This window comes from Coregonus lavaretus (genome assembly GCF_964263955.1).
Source record: "Coregonus lavaretus genome assembly, chromosome: 6".
Taxonomy (NCBI): domain Eukaryota; kingdom Metazoa; phylum Chordata; class Actinopteri; order Salmoniformes; family Salmonidae; genus Coregonus; species Coregonus lavaretus.
Window position 1 is genome coordinate 45,246,368 of NC_139993.1, and position 20,518 is coordinate 45,266,885.

Sequence of the window (20,518 nt, forward strand, 5' to 3'; positions counted from 1 at the left end):
GTCGTTGTCTCGGAATCCTGTCATTGTTGTGAATGCGTACACTTGGCCCGTTGTTTGAAATGTGTCTGTAGCCAACATGGCGGACGAGCTGGATGTTGATATCGAAGGAGACGAATATGATGCTAAATTGGGGTAAGAGCGTTTATCATTGATGGGCTAAAAGTAATTAATATAACGTTTAAACGATATTTGGCGATTCAGAGAACCAGAGCCACTAAATAACCCGTTGGACACTCAATAATTATGGCTAGCACGGTAACTAGCTGCTAACGCTAGCTGATGACAACAGGGTCGCTTGATCATTAGATTAGCTAGATAATTTAACATGTAATGGTCACCCCTTCGACTACCTAACAACGTCGTAGAGACACATTTCAAAGACATGGATGTGGCTCCCGGCATCTAACTGCCTCACATCCACGTGAAACCTGACACTCATGACACGCCCATTCCACTGTCTTTGCTGCAGCAGATCTTTTTTGATAGACCAGGGATGTGATTTTTTTTCCCTCTTCTGATTAATCAGGAATTCCTGCTTTTCTGACATTTATCCTCCATTCATATATAATAGCCAAAATTGAGAGTTTCCTTTGTTAGTAATAATAATAATATGCCATTTAGCAGACGCTTTTATCCAAAGCGACTTACAGTCATGCATGCATACATTTTTGTGTATGGGTGGTCCCGGGGCTTGAACCCACTACCTTGGCGTTTCAAGCGCCGTGCTCTACCAGTTGAGCTACAGAGGATTAGGATCCCCGTTAGCTGTTACTGAACCAGCATCTACTCTTCCTGGTGTCCACACAAAACATAAAATATGACATAATACAGTACATCTATGCCGCGTTCAAGTGCTAGTCGGAACTAGGAAGCTCGGACATTTCCGACTTGCTAAAAGGTTGTAGTTATATTACACACGTGCAGCGTTCAAGTTAGCAAATGTTGTAGTTCTGACTAGCACATGAATTCGGCACAATAGACAATAACAGTTCAAGGATTGAACTATTTTATTTTATTTCACCTTTATTTAACCAGGTAAGCCAGTTGAGAACAAGTTCTCATTTACAACTGCGACCTGGCCAAGATAAAGCAAAGCAGTGCGATAAAAACAGTTACATGTGGGGTAAACAAAACATCAAGTCAAAAATACAACAGAAAATATATAAACAGTGTGTGCGAATGTAGTAAGTTATGGAGGTAAATAAGGCAATAAATAGGCCAATTAGTTACAATTTCGTATTAACACTGGAATGATAGATGTGCAAAAGATGATGTGCAAATAGAGATACTGGGGTGCAAATTAGCAAAATAAATAACAATATGGGGATGAGGTAGTTGGGTGGGCTAATTTCAGATGGGCTGTGTACAGGTGCAGTGATTGGTAAGCTGCTCTGACAACTGACGCTTGAAGTTAGTGAGGGATATAAGAGTCTCCAGTTTCAGAGATTTTGGCAGTTCGTTCCAGTCATTAGCAGCAGAGAACTGGAAGGAATGGCGGCCAAAGGAGGTGTTGGCTTTGGGGATGACCAGTGAGATATACCTGCTAGAGCGCAGACTACGGGTGGGTGTTGCTATGGTGAGCTAAGATAAGATGGGGATTTGCCTAGCAGTGATTTATAGATGACCTGGAGCCAGTGGGTTTGGCGACGAATATATAGTGAGGGCCAGCCAACGAGAGCGTACAGGTCACAATGGTGGGTAGTATATGGGGCTTTGGTGACAAAACGGATGGCACTGTGATAGACTACATCCAATTTGCTGAGTAGAGTGTTGGAGGCTATTTTGTAAATGACATCGCTGAAGTCAAGGATCGGTAGGATAGTCAGTTTTACGAGGGCATGTTTGGCAGCATGAGTGAAGGAGGCTTTGTTGCGAAATAGGAAGCCGATTCTAGATCTAACTTTTTTGATTGGAGATGCTTAATGAGAGTCTGGAAGAAGAGTTTACAGTCTAACCAGACACCTAGGTATTTGTAGTTGTCCACATACTCTAGGTCAGACCCGCCGAGAGTAGTGATTCTAGTCGGGTGGGCGGGTGCAAGCAGCGTTCGGTTGAAGAGCATGCATTTAGTTTTACTAGTGTTTAAGAGCAGTTGGATGCTACGGAAGGAGTGTTGTATGGCGTTGAAGCTCGTTTGGAGCTTTGTTAACACAGTGTCCAATGAAGGGCCAGATGTATACAAAATGGTGTCGTCCGCATAGAGGTGGATCCGAGTGTCACCAGCAGCAAGAGCGACATCATTGATATACACAGAGAATAGAGTCGGTCCGAGAATTGAACCCTGTGGCACCCCCATAGAGACGGCCAGAGGTCCAGACAACAGGCCCTCCGATTTGACACATTGAACTCTATCTGAGAAGTAGTTGGTGAACCAGGCGAGGCAGTCATTAGAGAAACCAAGGCTATTTAGTCTGCCAATAAGAATGCGGTGGTTGACAGAGTCGAAAGCCTTGGCCAGGTCGATGAAGACGGCTGCGCAGTACTGTCTTTTATCGATCGTGGTTATAATATCGTTTAGGACCTTGAGCGGGGCTGAGGTGCACCCATGACCAGCTCGGAAACCGGATTCCGTTGCGGAGAAGGTACGGTGGGATTCGAAATGGTCGGTGATCTGTTTGTTAATTTGGCTTTCAAATACTTTCGAAAGGCAGGGCAGGATGGATATAGGTCTGTAACAAACAAGTAAATAAGAAGAATATAACCAAAATAGAACGCTACTGACAGTTACAGTGAGGGAAAAAAGTATTTGATCCCCTGCTGATTTTGTATGTTTGCCCACTGACAAAGAAATGATCAGTCTATAATTTTTATGGTAGGTTTATTTGAACAGTGAGAGACAGAATAACAACAACAAAATCCAGAAAAACGCATGTCAAAAATGTTATAAATTGATTTGCATTTTAATGAGGGAAATAAGTATTTGACCCCTTCTCAATTAGAAAGATTTCTGGCTCCCAGGTGTCTTTTATACAGGTTACGAGCTGAGATTAGGAGCACACTCTTAAAGGGAGTGCTCCTAATCTCAGCTTGTTACCTGTATAAAAGACACCTGTCCACAGAAGCAATCAATCAATCAGATTCCAAACTCTCCACCATGGCCAAGACCAAAGAGCTCTCCAATGATGTCAGGGACAAGATTGTATACCTACACAAGGCTGGAATGGGCTACAAGACCATCGCCAAGCAGCTTGGTGTGAAGGTGACAACAGTTGGTGCGATTATTCGCAAATAGAAGAAACACAAAAGACCTGTCAATCTCCCTCGGCCTGGGGCTCCATGCAAGATCTCACCTCGTGGAGTTGCAATGATCATGAGAACGGTGAGGAATCAGCCCAGAACTACACGGGAGGATCTTGTCAATGATCTCAAGGCAGCTGGGACCATAGTCACCAAGAAAACAATTGGTAACACACTACGCCGTGAAGGACTGAAATCCTGCATCGCCCGCAAGGTCCCCCTGCTCAAGAAAGCACATATACAGGCCCGTCTGAAGTTTGCCAATGAACATCTGAATGATTCAGAGGAGAACTGGGTGAAAGTGTTGTGGTCAGATGAGACCAAAATCGAGCTCTTTGGCATCAACTCAACTCGCCGTGTTTGGAGGAGGAGGAATGCTGCCTATGACCGTAAGAACACCATACCCACCATCAAACATGGAGGTGGAAACATTATGCTTTGGGGGTGTTTTTCTGCTAAGGGGACAGGACAACTTCACCGCATCAAAGGGACGATGGACGGGGCCGTGTACCGTCAAATCTTGGGTAAGAACCTCCTTCCCTCAGCCAGGGCATTGAAAATGGGTCGTGGATGGGTATTCCAGCATGACAATGACCCAAAACACACGGCCAAGGCAACAAAGGAGTGGCTCAAGAAGAAGCACATTAAGGTCCTGGAGTGGCCTAGCCAGTCTCCAGACCTTAATCCCATAGAAAATCTGTGGAGGGAGCTGAAGGTTCGAGTTGCCAAACGTCAGCCTCGAAACCTTAATGACTTGGAGAAGATCTGCAAAGAGGAGTGGGACAAAATCCCTCCTGAGATGTGTGCAAACCTGGTGGCCAACTACAAGAAACGTCTGACCTCTGTGATTGCCAACAAGGGTTTTGCCTACCAAGTACTAAGTCATGTTTTGCAGAGGGGTCAAATACTTATTTCCCTCATTAAAATGCAAATCAATTTATAACATTTTTGACATGCGTTTTTCTGGATTTTGTTGTTGTTATTCTGTCTCTCACTTCAAATAAACCTACCATTACAATTATAGACTGATCATGTCTTTGTCAGTGGGCAAACGTACAAAATCAGCAGGAGATCAAATACTTTTTTCCCCTCACTGTACATGCATACAATACATCAGTACATATATATTACATTTACATTTACATCATTTAGCAGACGCTCTTATCCAGAGCGACTTACAAATGTCGTCCTTGTTATCAAATAACATTTAATTGGTCGCATACACATATTTTGCGGGTGTCATCGCAGGTGCAGCGAAATGCTTATGTTTCTAGATCCAACAGTGCAGTAATACCTAACAATACAAAACAATGCACACAAATTCCCCCAAAATTTAAGAAATAAATTAAGAAATATCAGAACGAGCAATGCCAGAGTCCATATATATACATACATACATACAGTGGGGAAAAAAAGTATTTAGTCAGCCACCAATTGTGCAAGTTCTCCCACTTAAAAATATGAGAGATGCCTGTAATTTTCATCATAGGTACACGTCAACTATGACAGACAAATTGAGAAAAAAAAATCCAGAAAATCACATTGTAGGATTTTTAATGAATTTATTTGCAAATTATGGTGGAAAATAAGTATTTGGTCACCTACAAACAAGCAAGATTTCTGGCTCTCACAGACCTGTAACTTCTTCTTTAAGAGGCTCCTCTGTCCTCCCCTCGTTACCTGTATTAATGGCACCTGTTTGAACTTGTTATCAGTATAAAATACACCTGTCCACAACCTCAAACAGTCACACTCCAAACTCCACTATGGCCAAGACCAAAGAGCTGTCAAAGGACACCAGAAACAAAATTGTAGACCTGCACCAGGCTGGGAAGACTGAATCTGCAATAGGTAAGCAGCTTGGTTTGAAGAAATCAACTGTGGGAGCAATTATTAGGAAATGGAAGACATACAACACCACTGATAATCTCCCTCAATCTGGGGCTCCACGCAAGATCTCACCCCGTGGGGTCAAAATGATCACAAGAACGGTGAGCAAAAATCCCAGAACCACACGGGGGGACCTAGTGAATGACCTGCAGAGAGCTGGGACCAAAGTAACAAAGCCTACCATCAGTAACACACTACGCCGCCAGGGACTCAAATCCTGCTGTGTCCCCCTGCTTAAGCCAGTACATGTCCAGGCCCGTCTGAAGTTTGCTAGAGTGCATTTGGATGATCCAGAAGAGGATTGGGAGAATGTCATATGGTCAGATGAAACCAAAATAGAACTTTTTGGTAAAAACTCAACTCGTCGTGTTTGGAGTACAAAGAATGCTGAGTTGCATCCAAAGAACACCATACCTACTGTGAAGCATGGGTGTGGAAACATCATGCTTTGGGGCTGTTTTTCTGCAAAGGGACCAGGACGACTGATCCGTGTAAAGGAAAGAATGAATGGGGCCATGTATCGTAAGATTTTGAGTGAAAACCTCCTTCCATCAGCAAGGGCATTGAAGATGAAACGTGGCTGGGTCTTTCAGCATGACAATGATCCCAAACACACCGCCTGGGCAACGAAGGAGTGGCTTCGTAAGAAGCATTTCAAGGTCCTGGAGTGGCCTAGCCAGTCTCCAGATCTCAACCCCATAGAAAATCTTTGGAGGGAGTTGAAAATCCGTGTTGCCCAGCGACAGCCCCAAAACATCACTGCTCTAGAGGAGATCTGCATGGAGGAATGGGCCAAAATACCAGCAACAGTGTGTGAAAACCTTGTGAAGACTTACAGAAAACGTTTGACCTGTGTCATTGCCAACAAACGGTATATAACAAAGTATTGAGAAACTTTTGTTATTGACCAAATACTTATTTTCCACCATAATTTGCAAATAAATTCATAAAAAATCCTACAATGTGATTTTCTGGAATTTCTTTTCTCATTTTGTCTGTCATAGTTGACGTGTACCTATGATGAAAATTACAGGCCTCTCTCATCTTTTTAAGTGGGAGAACTTGCACAATTGGTGGCTGACTAAATACTTTTTTTCCCCACTGTACATACATACATACAGTACCAGTCAAAAGTTTGGACACCTACTCATTCAAGGGTTTTCCTTTTTTTTTTTTTACATTGTAGAATAATAGTGAAGACATCAAAACTATGAAATGACACATATGGAATGATGTAGTAACCAAAAAAGTGTTAAACAAATCAAAATATATTTTATATTTGAGATTCTTCAAATAGCCACCCTTTGCCTTGATGACAGCTTTGCACACTCTTGGCATTTTCTCAACCAGCTTCACCTGGATTGCTTTACCAACAGTCTTGAAGGAGTCCCCACATATGCTGAGCACTTGTTGTCTGCTTTTCCTTCACTCTGCCATCCGACTCATCCCAAACCATCTCAATTGGGTTTAGGTCAGGGGATTGTGGAGGCCAGGTCATCTAATGCAGCACTCCATCACTCTCCTTCTTGGTAAAATAGCCCTTACACAGCCTGGAGGTGTGTTGGGTCATTGTCCTGTTGAAAAACAAATGATAGTCCCACTAAGCCCAAACCAGATGGGATGGCATATCCCTGCAGAATGCTGTGGTAGCAATGCTGGTTAAGTGTGCCTTGAATTCTAAATAAATCACAGACCGTGTCACCAGCAAAGCACCCCTACACCATAACACCACCTCCTCCATGCTTTACAGTGGGGAACTACGCATGCAGAGATCATCCGTTCACCCACACCGCGTCTCACAAAGACACGGCGGTTTGAACAACAAATCTCCAATTTGGACTCCAGACCAAAGGACACATTTCCACCGGTCTAATGTCCATTGCTCGTGTTTCTTGGCTCAAGCAGGTCTCTTCTTCTTATTGGTGTCCTTTAGTAGTGGTTTCTTTGCAGCAATTTGACCATGAAGGCCTGATTCACACAGTCTCCTCTGAACAATTGATGTTGAGATGTGTCTGTTACTTGAACTCTGTGAAGCATTTATTTGGGCTGCAATTTCTGAGGCTGGTAGCTCTAATGAACCTATGCTCTGCAGCAGAGGTAACTCTGGGTCTTCCATTCCTGTGGCGGTCCTCATGAGAGCCAGTTTCATCATAGTGCTTGATGGTTTTTGCAACTGACTGCACTTGAAGATTGACATTTTCTGCATTGACTGACCTTCATGTCTTAAAGTAATGATGGACTGTAATTTCTCTTTGCTTATTTTAGCTGTTCTTGCCATAGAATGGACTTGGTATTTTACCAAATAGGGCTATCTTCTGTATACCAACCCTACCTTGTCACAATACAACTGATTGGCTCAAACGCATTAAGAAGGAAAGAAATTCCACAAATTAACTTTTAAGAAGGCACACCTGTTAATTGAAATGCATTCCAGGTGACTACATCATGAAGCTGGTTGAGAGAATGCCAAGATTGTGCAAAGTTGTCATCAAGGCAAAGGGTGGCTATTTGAAGAATATCAAATATAAAATATATTTTGATTTGTTTAACACTTTTTTGGTTACTACATGATTCCGTATGTGTTATTTCATAGTTTTGATATCTTCACTATTATTCTACAATGTAAAATTTTTTACAAATAAAGAAAAACCCTTGAAGGTGTGTCCAAACTTTTGACTGGTAGTTTATATATATACAGTCATGTGAAGAAGTAAGTACACCCTCTGGAAAGTTGTCTTTTTCTTTTTTTATATACATATTTGGACAGCTGAATATGTAATCTTCACTTCAACACTATTGACAGATAAAGGTAACCTGATTTAACAAATGACACTGAACGATTATACTTTGCAATCATTTATTCATCATAAATCAACAGAAATACAATTCCATAGTGCGGAAAAAATAAGTACACCCCTAGCTTCAATAGCTTGTGTTGCCCCCTTTGGCTGAAAGAACTTAATGTAGACATTTCTTGTAACTGTATATCAGTCTCTTACATCGACTGGGAGGAATTTTTGCCCACTCTTCTTTACAGTACTGCTTCAACTGTGTCATGTTCGAGGGCTTTCTTGCATGCACGGCCCGCTTCAAGTCCCCCCACAGCATTTCGATAGGATTGAGATCTGGGCTTTGACTCTGCCATTCCATAACCCTCCATTTCTTATTTTTGAGCCATTCTGTTGTAGCTTTGCTTTTGTGTTTTGGATCATTGTCCTGTTGCAAGATCCATGTTCGGTTCAGCTTCAGCTTTTTGACAGATGGCCTCACATTCTCCTCAAGATTTCTATGGTACAATATATAATTCATGGTTGACTCAATGATGGCAAGTTGGCCAGGCCCTGAGGCAGCAAATCAGTCCCAAACCATAATGCCACCGCCTCCATGCTTTACGGTTGGTATGAGGTTCTTCTGTTCAAAGGCAGTGTTTCGTTTTCGCCAAACATGGCTTCTGGCATTGAGGCCAAACAACTCCACCTTTGACTCATCTGTCCAGAGCACATTGTTCCAGTAGTTTTGGTCTCTACCCAGGTGTTGTCTGGCAAACGTCAGTTGTGTCTTGATATTCTTTTTTGAAAGCAGAGGCTTCTTCCTTCCTGACCTCCCATGTAGGCCAAGTTTGTGCAGTCTCTTTCTGGCAGTTTACTCATGCACTTCGACATTGATTGTGGCAAGAGAAGCCTGTAGATCCCTTGATGTTACTCTGGGGTTCTTAGAGACTTCTATGAGCATCTTTCAGTCAGCTCTTGGGCTGAATTTGGTGGGACGACCTGTCCTAGGTAGATTGCCAGTGGTCTGTAATTATCTCAATTTGTAGATGAGCCGTTGGACAGTGGAATGATGTACTTCGGATTACTTGGAAATTGATTTGTAACCCCTCCCAGACTCATGGGCATCAATAATCTTTCTTCTGAGGGCCTCGGGTAGGTATTTTGATCTTGGCATGATGTGTTACCACACACCCATATGGTTAAGACCAAACCAGACCAAGTTTCTAATCTTTATGGAAGGCTGGAGCCTCCTAAGGTTTTCTCTAATGATTTTCTAATCATTTGCACCTGTTTTGATGCACCTGATTCTAATTTTAGCCATTTTATGTGATGGTAAAGGTAGGGGTGTACTAACTTTTTCTGCATAAGGAAGAGTCATTTTTGTTTAATTTAATTGCATAACATTTGCATTATATTTTAATTTTTTTATTTGTTAAATTGGGTTATCTTTATTAATGAATGTGGTGGGAATTTAGCTCAAATATCCATGTCCAAATAGGTTTAAAAAAAAGACCACTTTCCAGGGGGTGTACTTACTTTTTCACATGACTGTATATAATGGTGTGTATGGACAGTATCTGAATAGAAAAGGTGTGTACAGCATTATCACATTCCTGCTGGAGTGAGAGATGCATAATAGCTATATCACTTCTATGTCAGGGGCTTTGGTGACGGAGCAGCGCTACTCCAGGACCAGTACCTGCAGTCAGCATGGAAGACCAATACTGGGGTCTTGGTAAGAAGTGTTGCTACCAAATCAATATGGCACGATGGAAGTTAGGTGGGTACTGTGTGTTGGTCTTCATGTGAGTGTTGACTCTCTCTTTCCCCTATAGCCGTGGGAACTAGACAGCTCTATCAGTGCAGAGAACAGAGAGGTGATCGAGAACATGCTGCTGGAAGAACAGTATCCTTCTCAAAGACCGTACACACACCCCTGGGATAGATTTTGATGTGTTTGTTTGTCTGTCTTTCTTGATATAAGATTGTTCTAGTCCTTAAGCACTTCTCTAGGTATTATTTGACAGGTAAAGAGCTGCCCAAGAGTGTGTGGGCCAACTCACCTAACTGCAAGCCTAAACCCAAAGTGAAGAAGTGAGTCAGTCGTCCCATTTGTCCTTGTGTTGATCTAAACCTCTTGTGAAAATGTTCACTTCCCACCCCTCTGATGTGTTGTTGCCTCTGACATAATACTGTTACTGCTGTGTTTTCACCAAGGTCTCCTGCCAAGCCTTCAGGTTCAGGCTCCTCTACAGCCACTCGCTGGTCTCAGCAGGAGAAGGAGCTGTTTGAGACAGGACTGGTATGACCCTCTCCTCTCCTCTCCTCTCCTCTCCTCTCCTCTCCTCTCCTCTCCTCTCCTCTCCTCTCCTCTCCTCTCCTCTCCTCTCCTCTCCTCTCCTCTCCTCTCCTCTCCTCTCCTCTCCTCTCCTCTCCTCTCCTCTCCTCTCCTCTCCTCTCCTCTCCTCTCCTCTCCTCTCCTCTCCTCTCCTCTCCTCTCCTCTCCTCTCCTCTCCTCTCCTCTCCTCTCCTCTCCTCTCCTCTCCTCTCCTCTCCTCTCCTCTCCTCTCTCAGATGACACCCTACTTTTTATACCCCCAGGCGCAGTTTGGCCGTAGGTGGACTAAGATCTCCAAGCTGGTAGGCAGTCGGACCGTTCTACAGGTGAAGAGCTACGCCAGACAGTACTTCAAACACAAGGTAACACTGTCCTCTAGACGACATCTCTTCGAGCTCAGCCAACCAGGATATATTTGAGAGATCCTACGGTCTCTGTCCTCTCTCACCATATCACTCTCCCTGTCCTCTCTGCCTACAGGCTAAATCAGAGGGCAATGCTATTGCAGTGGCGACCCCTACAGCCCCGGTGGTTTTAGGCCAGGTCACAGAGACAGGGTCAACAGTGTCCACCTCTGGCCTGTCTGTCCCCACCCACCTGTCAGCTCTGACTAACGCTGTCCGGATAGAGAGACTGGGGGACGAAGAGGAGGAGGAGGTGGACATCACTGACGACTTCAGCGATGAGGGTGGGAGTGGAGAAGGAAATGGAGGAGAAAGAAGGATTGAGGGGATTGGCGAGGACCTCCAGGCAGGAGTTAGGACTGAGACACGTGAGCCTGGAGCGCCAGAGGAGCTGGACAACCATGGAGAGACCCACCAGGTGCAACCCAACCAGACACACCCCAGGCTGGGAGAGACTGATCAGGAGCAACCTAACTGTAGCCCTCCATCTCCCCTCACAGCCCCCTGCCCAGCAGAGCAGGCCCCCAGTGGACAGTGTGAGGGGGGAACTGCTGAGCCCCTGAGGGAGTCTGGAGAGGAGACAGGGGGGTCTGGGTGGCAAGAAGCAGGGGAGGAACAAGGGGAGGAGTCTGAAGAGGAAGAGGAGGAGCTTACAGCCCCCGAGCAGGAAGTGGAGCTGGACCTGGCAACCATCACAGAGGAGGAGAAACAAGCTATCCCAGAATTCTTTGAGGGACGGCCATCCAAAACCCCAGAGAGATACCTGAGGATCAGGAACTACATGCTGGACCAATGGTAAACGCATACACACACTGGACCCCAGGAAGAGTAGCTGCTGCCAAGGCAGCAGCTAATGGGGATCTATAATAAATACAAATACAAAATACACACAACCACAACCAATCAGAGACATCAAGTTTTCACTTTCAACATGCTTTTTGTGTATGTTTGTCTCAGGTTGAAGAGTAAGCCCAGGTACTTGAACAAGACGTCAGTGCGTCCTGGTCTGAAGAACTGTGGAGATGTCAACTGTATCGGCAGAATACACACCTACCTGGAGCTGATAGGAGGCATCAACTTCAACTGTGGTAACTAGGACTCACTACTAGTCTGATTTTCTCTCTCTTTTTCTCAGTCTCGATCTTTCTTGGTTATGCTCATTTTTCTGATTTGTCTGATCTACCTTGTCTGTTCTCTCCACTCTTCCCCTCCAGATCAGGCAGTGTATAACCGTCCCAGGGTGGTGGATCGTTCTAAACCCAGAGAGAGCAGAGACACTATGGAATACCAGCTGGCCCAAAGACTACAGAGCATGGTGAGTCAACCTCTGACCTCTGTAACCTCTGACCCCCTACTGTACCCCAGAACCCTCTAGCTGGTCCAGATGATAGAGCATGGTGTGAGAACACCTATCTATGTCAGGTATTTGTCAGACGTAGGTTTGTCATTTATATTCGGTTTATTAAAGATTGAATCTGCATTTGGGGAAACAGCGCCACTGTTTGCTCAGAGCATTTGTTGTTGTTTTGTTGATGAAATGGAGGAGAGGAGCGTCCGGCAGCATGGGAAAAATACTTGCAGTACATATTGTGCTGTTGTATCCATAGACATTAAAACCAGTAGATAGTGATAGCGCGGACGTCATCCATGTATTCCTGTGGAAAACGCCCGATGGCATATGAAGCGTGCCATATTACTGAATGGGGCTGAATGGCAACAACAAGTCACTAAGGATCATGGTGAAAGTGGCCGTAACTAGCAAAGGATTATGGTCATTTAGGCGTTTTCATCCTGCCAGAGAGTCAACTCTACGCTGCCGGCCCATGATTGGTCTGTGTCAGCACGTGGTTCTGTGTGACGACAAATGTAGTAGTCAGAATGGATCACTATTTAATTAAATGTCTCGAATTGTAGCAAACTTTAAAATAATTCACAGTGGGGCTCGAACTTGATCATAATAAACACATTTTAGAGCCCAACATTTTTTGATTTTCGCCGTTCTGGCGATCGTAATTTACATAGGCTTTCTAGGGCAGACCAGGGCTTTTGGCACCGCTAGGTAGCTACGCAGTGGCCAAACAGCAGAGCTCGTGACTTCACGCTCCAGACCGGACACTGGGGATCTGGTTCTATTGCATGTGCAATGATGTAAGTGGGGAAAAAAACGTGTTCGTTGTTTGCAGTAACTTCTTTGTTGTTGTAATATCTCAAACGGACGAGCAGTTTCACAAAATAAGTATTTTATCTTTAAAGGTGCCTATACATGTCTATTACAGTACTATAATACTTCCATTACAGTTCTATATAAGGTTTATCATAGCTCTTCACCAGGTGTATGTAGAAAGTTTGTCACTGCACAAGTACAGTGAAATGCCTTTCTTTCTTGCATGCTCAAACCCAGCAATGCAGTAATCAATATAGCACTAAAAATAACATAAGGTAGTATAAAAACACACGAAAAATGGAAATAAGAAGAACACGAGAAAGTGAGAAGCTATATACAGGGTCAGTTCCAATACCATGGGACAGTGTGCAGGGATACTGGAGTGATAGAGGTAGATACACTATATATACAAAAGTATATGGACACCCCTTTAAATTAGTGGATTCGGCTATTTCAGCCACACCCGTTGCTGACAGGTGTATAAAATCGAGCACACAGCCATGCAATCTCCATAGACAAACATTGACAGTAGAATGGCCTTACTGAAGAGCACAGTGACTTTCAACGTGGCACCGTCATAGGATGCCACCTTTCCAACAAGTCAGTTCGTAAAATGTCTGGCATGCTAGAGCTTCCCTGGTCAACTGTAAGTGCTGTTATTGGTAAGTGGAAACGTAAAGGATCAACAACTGCTCAGCCGCAAAGTGGTAGGCCACACAAGCTCACATTACAGAACTGGTGAGTACTGAAGCGCGCAGTACGTAAAAAGAATCTGTCCTCGATTGCAACACTCACTACCGAGTTCCAAACTGCCTCTGGAAGCAACGTCAGCACAAGAACTGTTCGTCGGGAGCTTCATGAAGTGGGTTTCCATGATCGAGCAGCCCGCACACAAGCCTAAGATCACCATGCGCAATGCCAAGCGTCGGCTGGAGTGGTGTAAAGTTCGCCACCATTGGACTCTGGAGCAGTGGAAACACGTTCTCTGGAGTGATGAATCACGCTTCACCATCTGGTAGTCCGACGGACGAATATGGGTTTGGCGGATGCCCGTAGAACGCTACCTGCCCCAATGCATAGTGCAACTTTAAAGTTTGGTGGAGGAGGAATAATGGTCCGGGGCTGTTTTTAATGGTTCGGGCTACAGCATAGAATGACATTCTAGACGATTCTGTGCTTCCATCTTTGTGGCAACAGTTTGGGGAAGGTCCTTTCCTGTTTCAGCATGACAATGCCCCCGCGCACAAAGCGAGGTCCATACACAAATGGTTTGTCAAGATCGGTGTGGAAGAACTTGACTGGCCTGCACAGAGCCCTGACCTCAACCCCATCGAACACCTTTGGGATGAATTGGAACGCCGACTGTGAGCCAGGCCTACATCAGTGCCCGACCTCACTAATGCTCTTGCGGCTGAATGGAAGCAATGTTCCAACATCTAGTGAAAAGCCTTCCCAGAAGACTGGAGGCTGTTATAGCAGGAAAGGGGGGACCAACTCCATATTAATGCCCATGATTTTGGAATGAGATGTTCGACGAGCAGGTGTCCACATACTTTTGGTCACGTAGTGTATGTATAGGGGTAAGGTGACTAGGAATCAGGATATCTGATAAACAGAGCAGCAGCGTAAATTATGATTGTGAGTGTGTGTGTTTGTGTAGAGTGAGTAGAAATGTGTGTTCATGTTATGTGTGTGTGAGTGTGTAGAGTCCTGTGAGTGTGCATAGAGACAGTACAAAATACAAATAAGATACAAGAGGCAACTCAGATAGTCCATGTAGCCATTCTGTTAGCTATTTCTTTAGCAAATTCTGTGGTCTTCTGTAGCTCAGCTGGTAGAGCACGGCGCTTGTAACGCCAAGGTATTGGGTTCGATCCCCGGGAGCACCCATACACAAAAAAAATGTATGCACGCATGACTGTAAGTCGCTTTGGATAAAAGCGTCTGCTAAATGGCATATTTTTTATTTTTTTATTTAGCAGTCTTATGGCTTGAGGATATAAGCTGTTCAGGAGCCTGTTGGTGTCAGACTTGATGTACCGGTACTGCTTGCCTTGAGGAAGCAGAGAGAGCAGTCTATGGCTTGGGTGGCTGGAATCTTTAACAATTTTCTGGGCCTTCTTTTCACACCACCTGATATAGAGGTCCTAGATGGCAGGGAGCTCGCCCCAGTGATGTACTGGGCTGTCCGCATCACCCTCTGTAGCTCCTTGCGTTCGAGGGCGGTGCTGTTGCCATACCAAACAGTGATGCAGCCAGTTAAGAAGCTCTCAATGGTGCAGCTGTACAACTTTTTGAGGGCTCATGCCAAACCTTTTCAACATCCTGAGGGGGAAGAGGCACTGTCGCTCCTTCTTCACGACTCTGCGCGTGTGAGTGGATAATTTTAAGTCCTTAGTGACCCAGGAACTTGAAGCTCTCGACCTGCTCCACTGCAGCCCCGTTGATATGGATGAGGGCATAACTAGCCTTTCAAAGCACTTCATGATTACAGATGTGAGTGCTACAGGGTGGTAGTCGTTGTGGCATGAAGCCTTGTGAGTGTTGATCTGATTTAAAGACCTTACTCACGTCGCCCTCGGAGAGCGAGATCACCCAGTCCTCTGGGTCGATGGGGGCCCTCGCGCACGGTTCGGTGTTATTGTCGAAGTGTGCATAAAATTAGGTGTCTGTGACCCGTTATAGCTAGCTGTATGACATGTTGATTGGTTGTGTATTGTAGCGAACCAGGAAGCGTCGTGTGAGGGATGTGTGGGGGAACTGGCGGGACGCTAAAGACCTGGAGGGACAGACATATGAGCACCTGAGTGCAGAGGAGCTAGCCCTGAGGAGAGAGATGAGGAGACCGCATAAACCCTGTAAGGTCTCCAGGCACAGAGGGTGAGTGGTTGGTATATACAACCAATGATGCCTGTGTGTGTTGTCACGAAACACTGTGGATCCTTATAAATGTGTACTGTACCTTACATTCAATAAATGTCTCTCTCTCTCCATTGTCAGGTTGCTGGATCCGTTCCAGCTGATTCCGTGTCGTGAGTTTGGAAAGGAAAGACAGGAGCCCTTCCAGGTGATAGTATGTGCCGAGGCTCTCCTCATCATGGACATGGTAGGTACACACATCTACACATGTATTTAACAAAGCAACCATGTTCACACATGAACACACAGACAGAGATATCAGTGTGCGTTGTTTACCAAAGTCTTAGGGCTCAGTGTCTTTGTGTTTGTATTTTTACCCAGCATGCCCATGTGTCGATGGGTGAGGTCATCGGGCTCCTGGGAGGAGCCTACAGCGAGGTGGACAAGGTCCTGAAGGTGAAACTACCACTTCATGATGATGTTGACAAAGAAAATGCTGAAAACTAGTCTATCCTGTGTGTGTGTCTCTGTATCTACAGTGCATTCGGAACGTATTCGGACCCCTTGACTTTTTCCACATTTTCTTACGTTACAGCCTTATTCTGAAATGGATTTAAAAAATAATAATCCTCATCAATCTACACACAATGCAGCATAATGAAAAAGCGAAAACAGGTTTTTTTTGCAAATTAAATATTCAGACCCTTTGCTATGAGACTCGAAATTGAGCTCAGGTGCATCCTGTTTCCATTGATCATCCTTGAGATGTTTCTACAACTTGATTGGAGTCCACCTGTCGTAAATTCAATTGATTGGACATCATTTGGAAAGGCACACATCTGTCTATATAAGGTCCCACAGTTGACAGTGCATGTCAGAGCAAAAACTAAGCCATGAGGTCGAAGGAATTGTCCGTAGAGCTCCGAGACAGGATTGTGTCGAGGCACAGAGCTGGGGAAGGGTACAAAAACATTTCTGCAGCATTGAAGGTCCCCAAGAACACAGTGGCCTCCATCATTCTTAAATGGAAGAAGTTTGGAACCACCAAGACTCTTCCTAGAGCTGGCCGCACGGCCAAACTGCGCAATCGGGGGAGAAGGGCCTTGGTTAGGGAGGTGACCAAGAACCCGATGGTCACTCTGACAGAGTTCCTCTGTGGAGATGGGAGAACTTTCCAGAAGGACAACCATCTCTGCAGCACTCCACCAATCAGGCCTTTATGGTAGAGTGGCCAGAAGGAAGCCACTCCTCAGTAAAATGCACGACAGCCCGCTTGGAGTTTGCCAAATTGCACCTAAAGGACTCTCTTTGGCCTGAATGCCAAGCGTCACGTCTGGAGGAAACCTGGCACCGTCCCTACTGTGAAGCATGGTGGTGACAGCATCATGCTGTGGGGATGTTTTTCAGCGGCAGGGACTGGGGGACTAGTCAGGATCGAGGGAAAGATTAACGGAGCAAAGTACAGAGAGATCCTTGATGAAAACCTGCTCCCGAGCGCTCAGGACCTCAGACTGGGGTGAAGGTTCACCTTCCAACAGGGCAATGACCCTAAGCACACAGCCAAGACAACAGTCTCTGAATGTCCTTGAGTGGCCCAGCCTGAGCCAGGACTTGAAGCCGATCGAACATCTCTGGAGAGACCTGAAAATAGTTGTGCAGTGACGCTCCCAATCCATCCTGACAGAGCTTGAGAGGATCTGCAGAGAAGAATGGGAGGAACTCCCTAAATACATGTGTGCCAAGCTTGTAGCGTCATACCCAAGAAGACTCAAGGCTGTAATCGCTGCGAAAGGTGCTTCAACAACTACTGAGTAAAGGGTCTGAATACTTATGTAAATGTAATATTTTCGTTTTTTATTTTTAATAAATTTGCTAACATTTCTAAAAACCTGTTTTTGCTTTGTCATCATGGGGTATTGTGTGTAAATTGATAAGGGGGGAAAAATACAATTTAAACCACTTTAGAATAAGGCTGTAACATAACAAAATGTGGAAAAAGTCAAAGGGTCTGAATACTTTCCGAATGCACTGTATTGGTGTGTGTCTCTATGTGCTAGATTGTTGCAGCGGAGCCGTGTAACAGTGTGAGTACAGGTCTGCAGTGTGAGATGGACCCTTTGTCTCAGACTCAGGCCTGTGAGCTGCTGTCTAGCCTGGGCTTGGCTGTAGTGGGATGGTACCACTCTCACCCCACCTTCCACCCTAACCCCTCTCTACGGGATATACACACACAGGACCAGTTCCAGGTACGTACAGGTGTGTGTGTGTGTGTGTGTGTGAGTGACTGTGTTCTGACTCTCTCTCTTTCTCTCAGAGTTATTTCTCTCGAGGCGGAGCCCCCTTTATTGGGATGATTGTGAGTCCGTTTGACCCTGCTAACCCCTCCCCCCGCTCCCAGACCACCTGCCTGATGGTCAGAGAGGACCAAGGACCTGGACCACAGAGTATGACACACATACACCTCTAAACATGATCCCTTTCACAACCTCTGATCAACTTGGTAAAACAATAGATATAGTCTGAGCGTGCGTATTCATCCTCTCTCCCTCCCTCTACCTCTCTCCTTCCCTCCCTCCCTCCGTCTCTCAGAGCTGCCCTACAGGTTTGACTACCAGTGTTCCCAGCAGCAGCCTGACTGGAGCCAGCTGATGAGGAGGGCGGAGTGGATCATCCACAAATATAAACACGCCCATGGCAGTGTCCAGATGGACAGGCTGTTCCGCAGGGACTCTCATCTCACCTGTCTGGAGAAGGTAGGTCACCTTGTCTCTAGTCACTCTATCTTACCCTGTCTCATATTGCTGTCTCAGCCCTCCTTCTCTCTGCTTGCTGTCGGAGTCCTTTTTCATCTTTCTCTTTCATCCCTGCCTCACTTCCATTTCTCAACATCTGTCTCAACCTTGTATCCTATTCCTTTCCAATCCCTGTCTTGCTCTCTCTCTCCTCCCTGTCCCAACCTCCGTCTCTCTCTTTCTAGATGATGTCATCTTTAGGGAGGTATCTGGAGCCCCTGCTAGAGGAGGAAGGAGACCCCTTCCTCTCCCAGATCCACACTCTCTTCTTGTCACACTTTGTTACCGAGAAACCCAGAGACCAGGATGAGGGTGAAACCTCTGACTCCTCAGAGCCAATCAACACTCATGCCTTCCCCTTCGCTCAGCCAATCAACGTCCGAGGAACAGACGACACAGGAACACAGGAAAACTGGGAGAATGAATCGATCTCGCCAATTGATAATATAGAAACGCCTAATATAGAAAATACTAACTCACACACAGCTAATCAAGAGAATTTACATCCAATACAGTTTGGTTCTGTGTTGTTGACTGGTCATGATTATCTATTCTGAATCTAATAGATTTCTCTATTTATCCAGTTCGTAAAGCTGCAATCAGCTGTTGAAACAATAACAAAGCGTTTTCCCTGCCCCTGTTTCGGTAAAAAGCTGGGGGATGGGACTGGAGATGTAACCACTCCTAAATTCATAGACAGAGCTATGGATGCAAGAACTGACCATCCATGATATAAAAATGATCGTTTCAACCATGTTTTGAGGCTATATAGTGTTTGTTTGCACTTTGTTTACAAACATTGTAGTAAAACAAGTGTATATTTTGGGTTCTGATGGGGTACGACAGTTCAAGAATCAATGGGTACATATAAATAATTTATCATTCCAAAAATGGATGTGGCTCCAGATTGCCCCTTTTTTTAAATCCATTTTTTTAGGTTTGTTAGTAGGCGTACTTGATTTAGCTCGACTGGTGCACTATGTGGAGTTTGTTTCCAAAAGGGAAAACTCTGCCTACCTGTTGCACAAGGCAAGCTAAATCAAGTCTGGCTACTGTTTTAGAAGGCTTTATACTGTATTTAATGAGAAAAAAAACATTGCTAGAACAAGTAATGGACCAAGTTTTTACATGTTACTTTTCATACCATATGTATAGGAAGTTACACCATTCCACACCTTTGTGGAAAAAATTAATGAAAGTCTATCATTTCAATGTTTAGGTTTGCACATTTGATGTTCAAATGCTTTATGGTGAAGTTACCTTAAGAAAAACAGACAATAATAGTTCCTGTATAGAACCTGTATCACTGTCGATAATAAAATGTGTATATTTTGTAATGCATGTAATTTCAGTTTATTAACACTATGAATTTATCAAACATTATTAATATACACAGTCTGCAGAATGTTATATTTGACGAGACGGTCATTGTCGGAACGTTGTTCTTGCGCATGAAGTTGCAGCGGGATTTGTACTCACAACACGACTGTTCCTCCAAAGAGAGTACACTACAGTATGGTTTATAAACTCTGGTTCCTCCTTTGCCATGCAAATTTTGACTTGCAGAGGACTGTCAAAGTAAATGGAAAATGCATAAATCAGTATTTCTTTGACAAGATGGAGCCAAGGGGTTTGATTTGATTTATTAGGATCCCTATTAGCCGATGCCAATGGCGACAGCTAGTCTTACAGGGGTCCGAAGTATAACGAAAAGACATTACAAACAAAATACTTGACAATTTACATACATTAACATGGAATGTGTGTGTGCATCTATCAGTTACACATACATGTCAATACATACACACAACAAGTAGGTCACATGGGGGAGAGGCGTTGTGAGGTGTTAATGTATTTGTTTTTTTGAAACTAGGTTTGCTGTTCACTTGCGCTATATAGGATGGAAGGAAATTCCATGCACTCATGGCTCTGTATAATACTGTACGAATTTGTTCTGGATCTGGGGACTGAAAATACCCCTGGTGGAATGTCTGGTGGGGTAAGTATGTGTGACAGTGCTGTGTGTAAGTTGACTATGCAAACCATTTGGAATTTCTGTTTCT

General features: G+C 44.6%; 1 protein-coding gene across 1 annotated transcript; it reads left to right on the forward strand.

The window, feature by feature from the left end:
- The first annotated feature begins 49 nt into the window (after positions 1–49).
- LOC311131320 (histone H2A deubiquitinase MYSM1-like) lies at positions 50–19,790 on the forward strand. The gene is made up of 16 exons (XM_084164226.1): positions 50–132; positions 9,558–9,633; positions 9,734–9,804; positions 9,912–9,992; positions 10,116–10,200; positions 10,500–10,598; positions 10,717–11,435; positions 11,598–11,728; positions 11,855–11,955; positions 15,527–15,684; positions 15,805–15,910; positions 16,045–16,119; positions 17,721–17,909; positions 17,978–18,107; positions 18,253–18,416; positions 18,641–19,790. Exons 1-16 carry the CDS (start codon positions 77–79, stop codon positions 19,010–19,012), a joined length of 2,613 nt encoding a protein of 870 aa, XP_084020352.1. The 5' UTR covers positions 50–76; the 3' UTR covers positions 19,013–19,790.
- Positions 19,791–20,518: the final 728 nt, after the last annotated feature.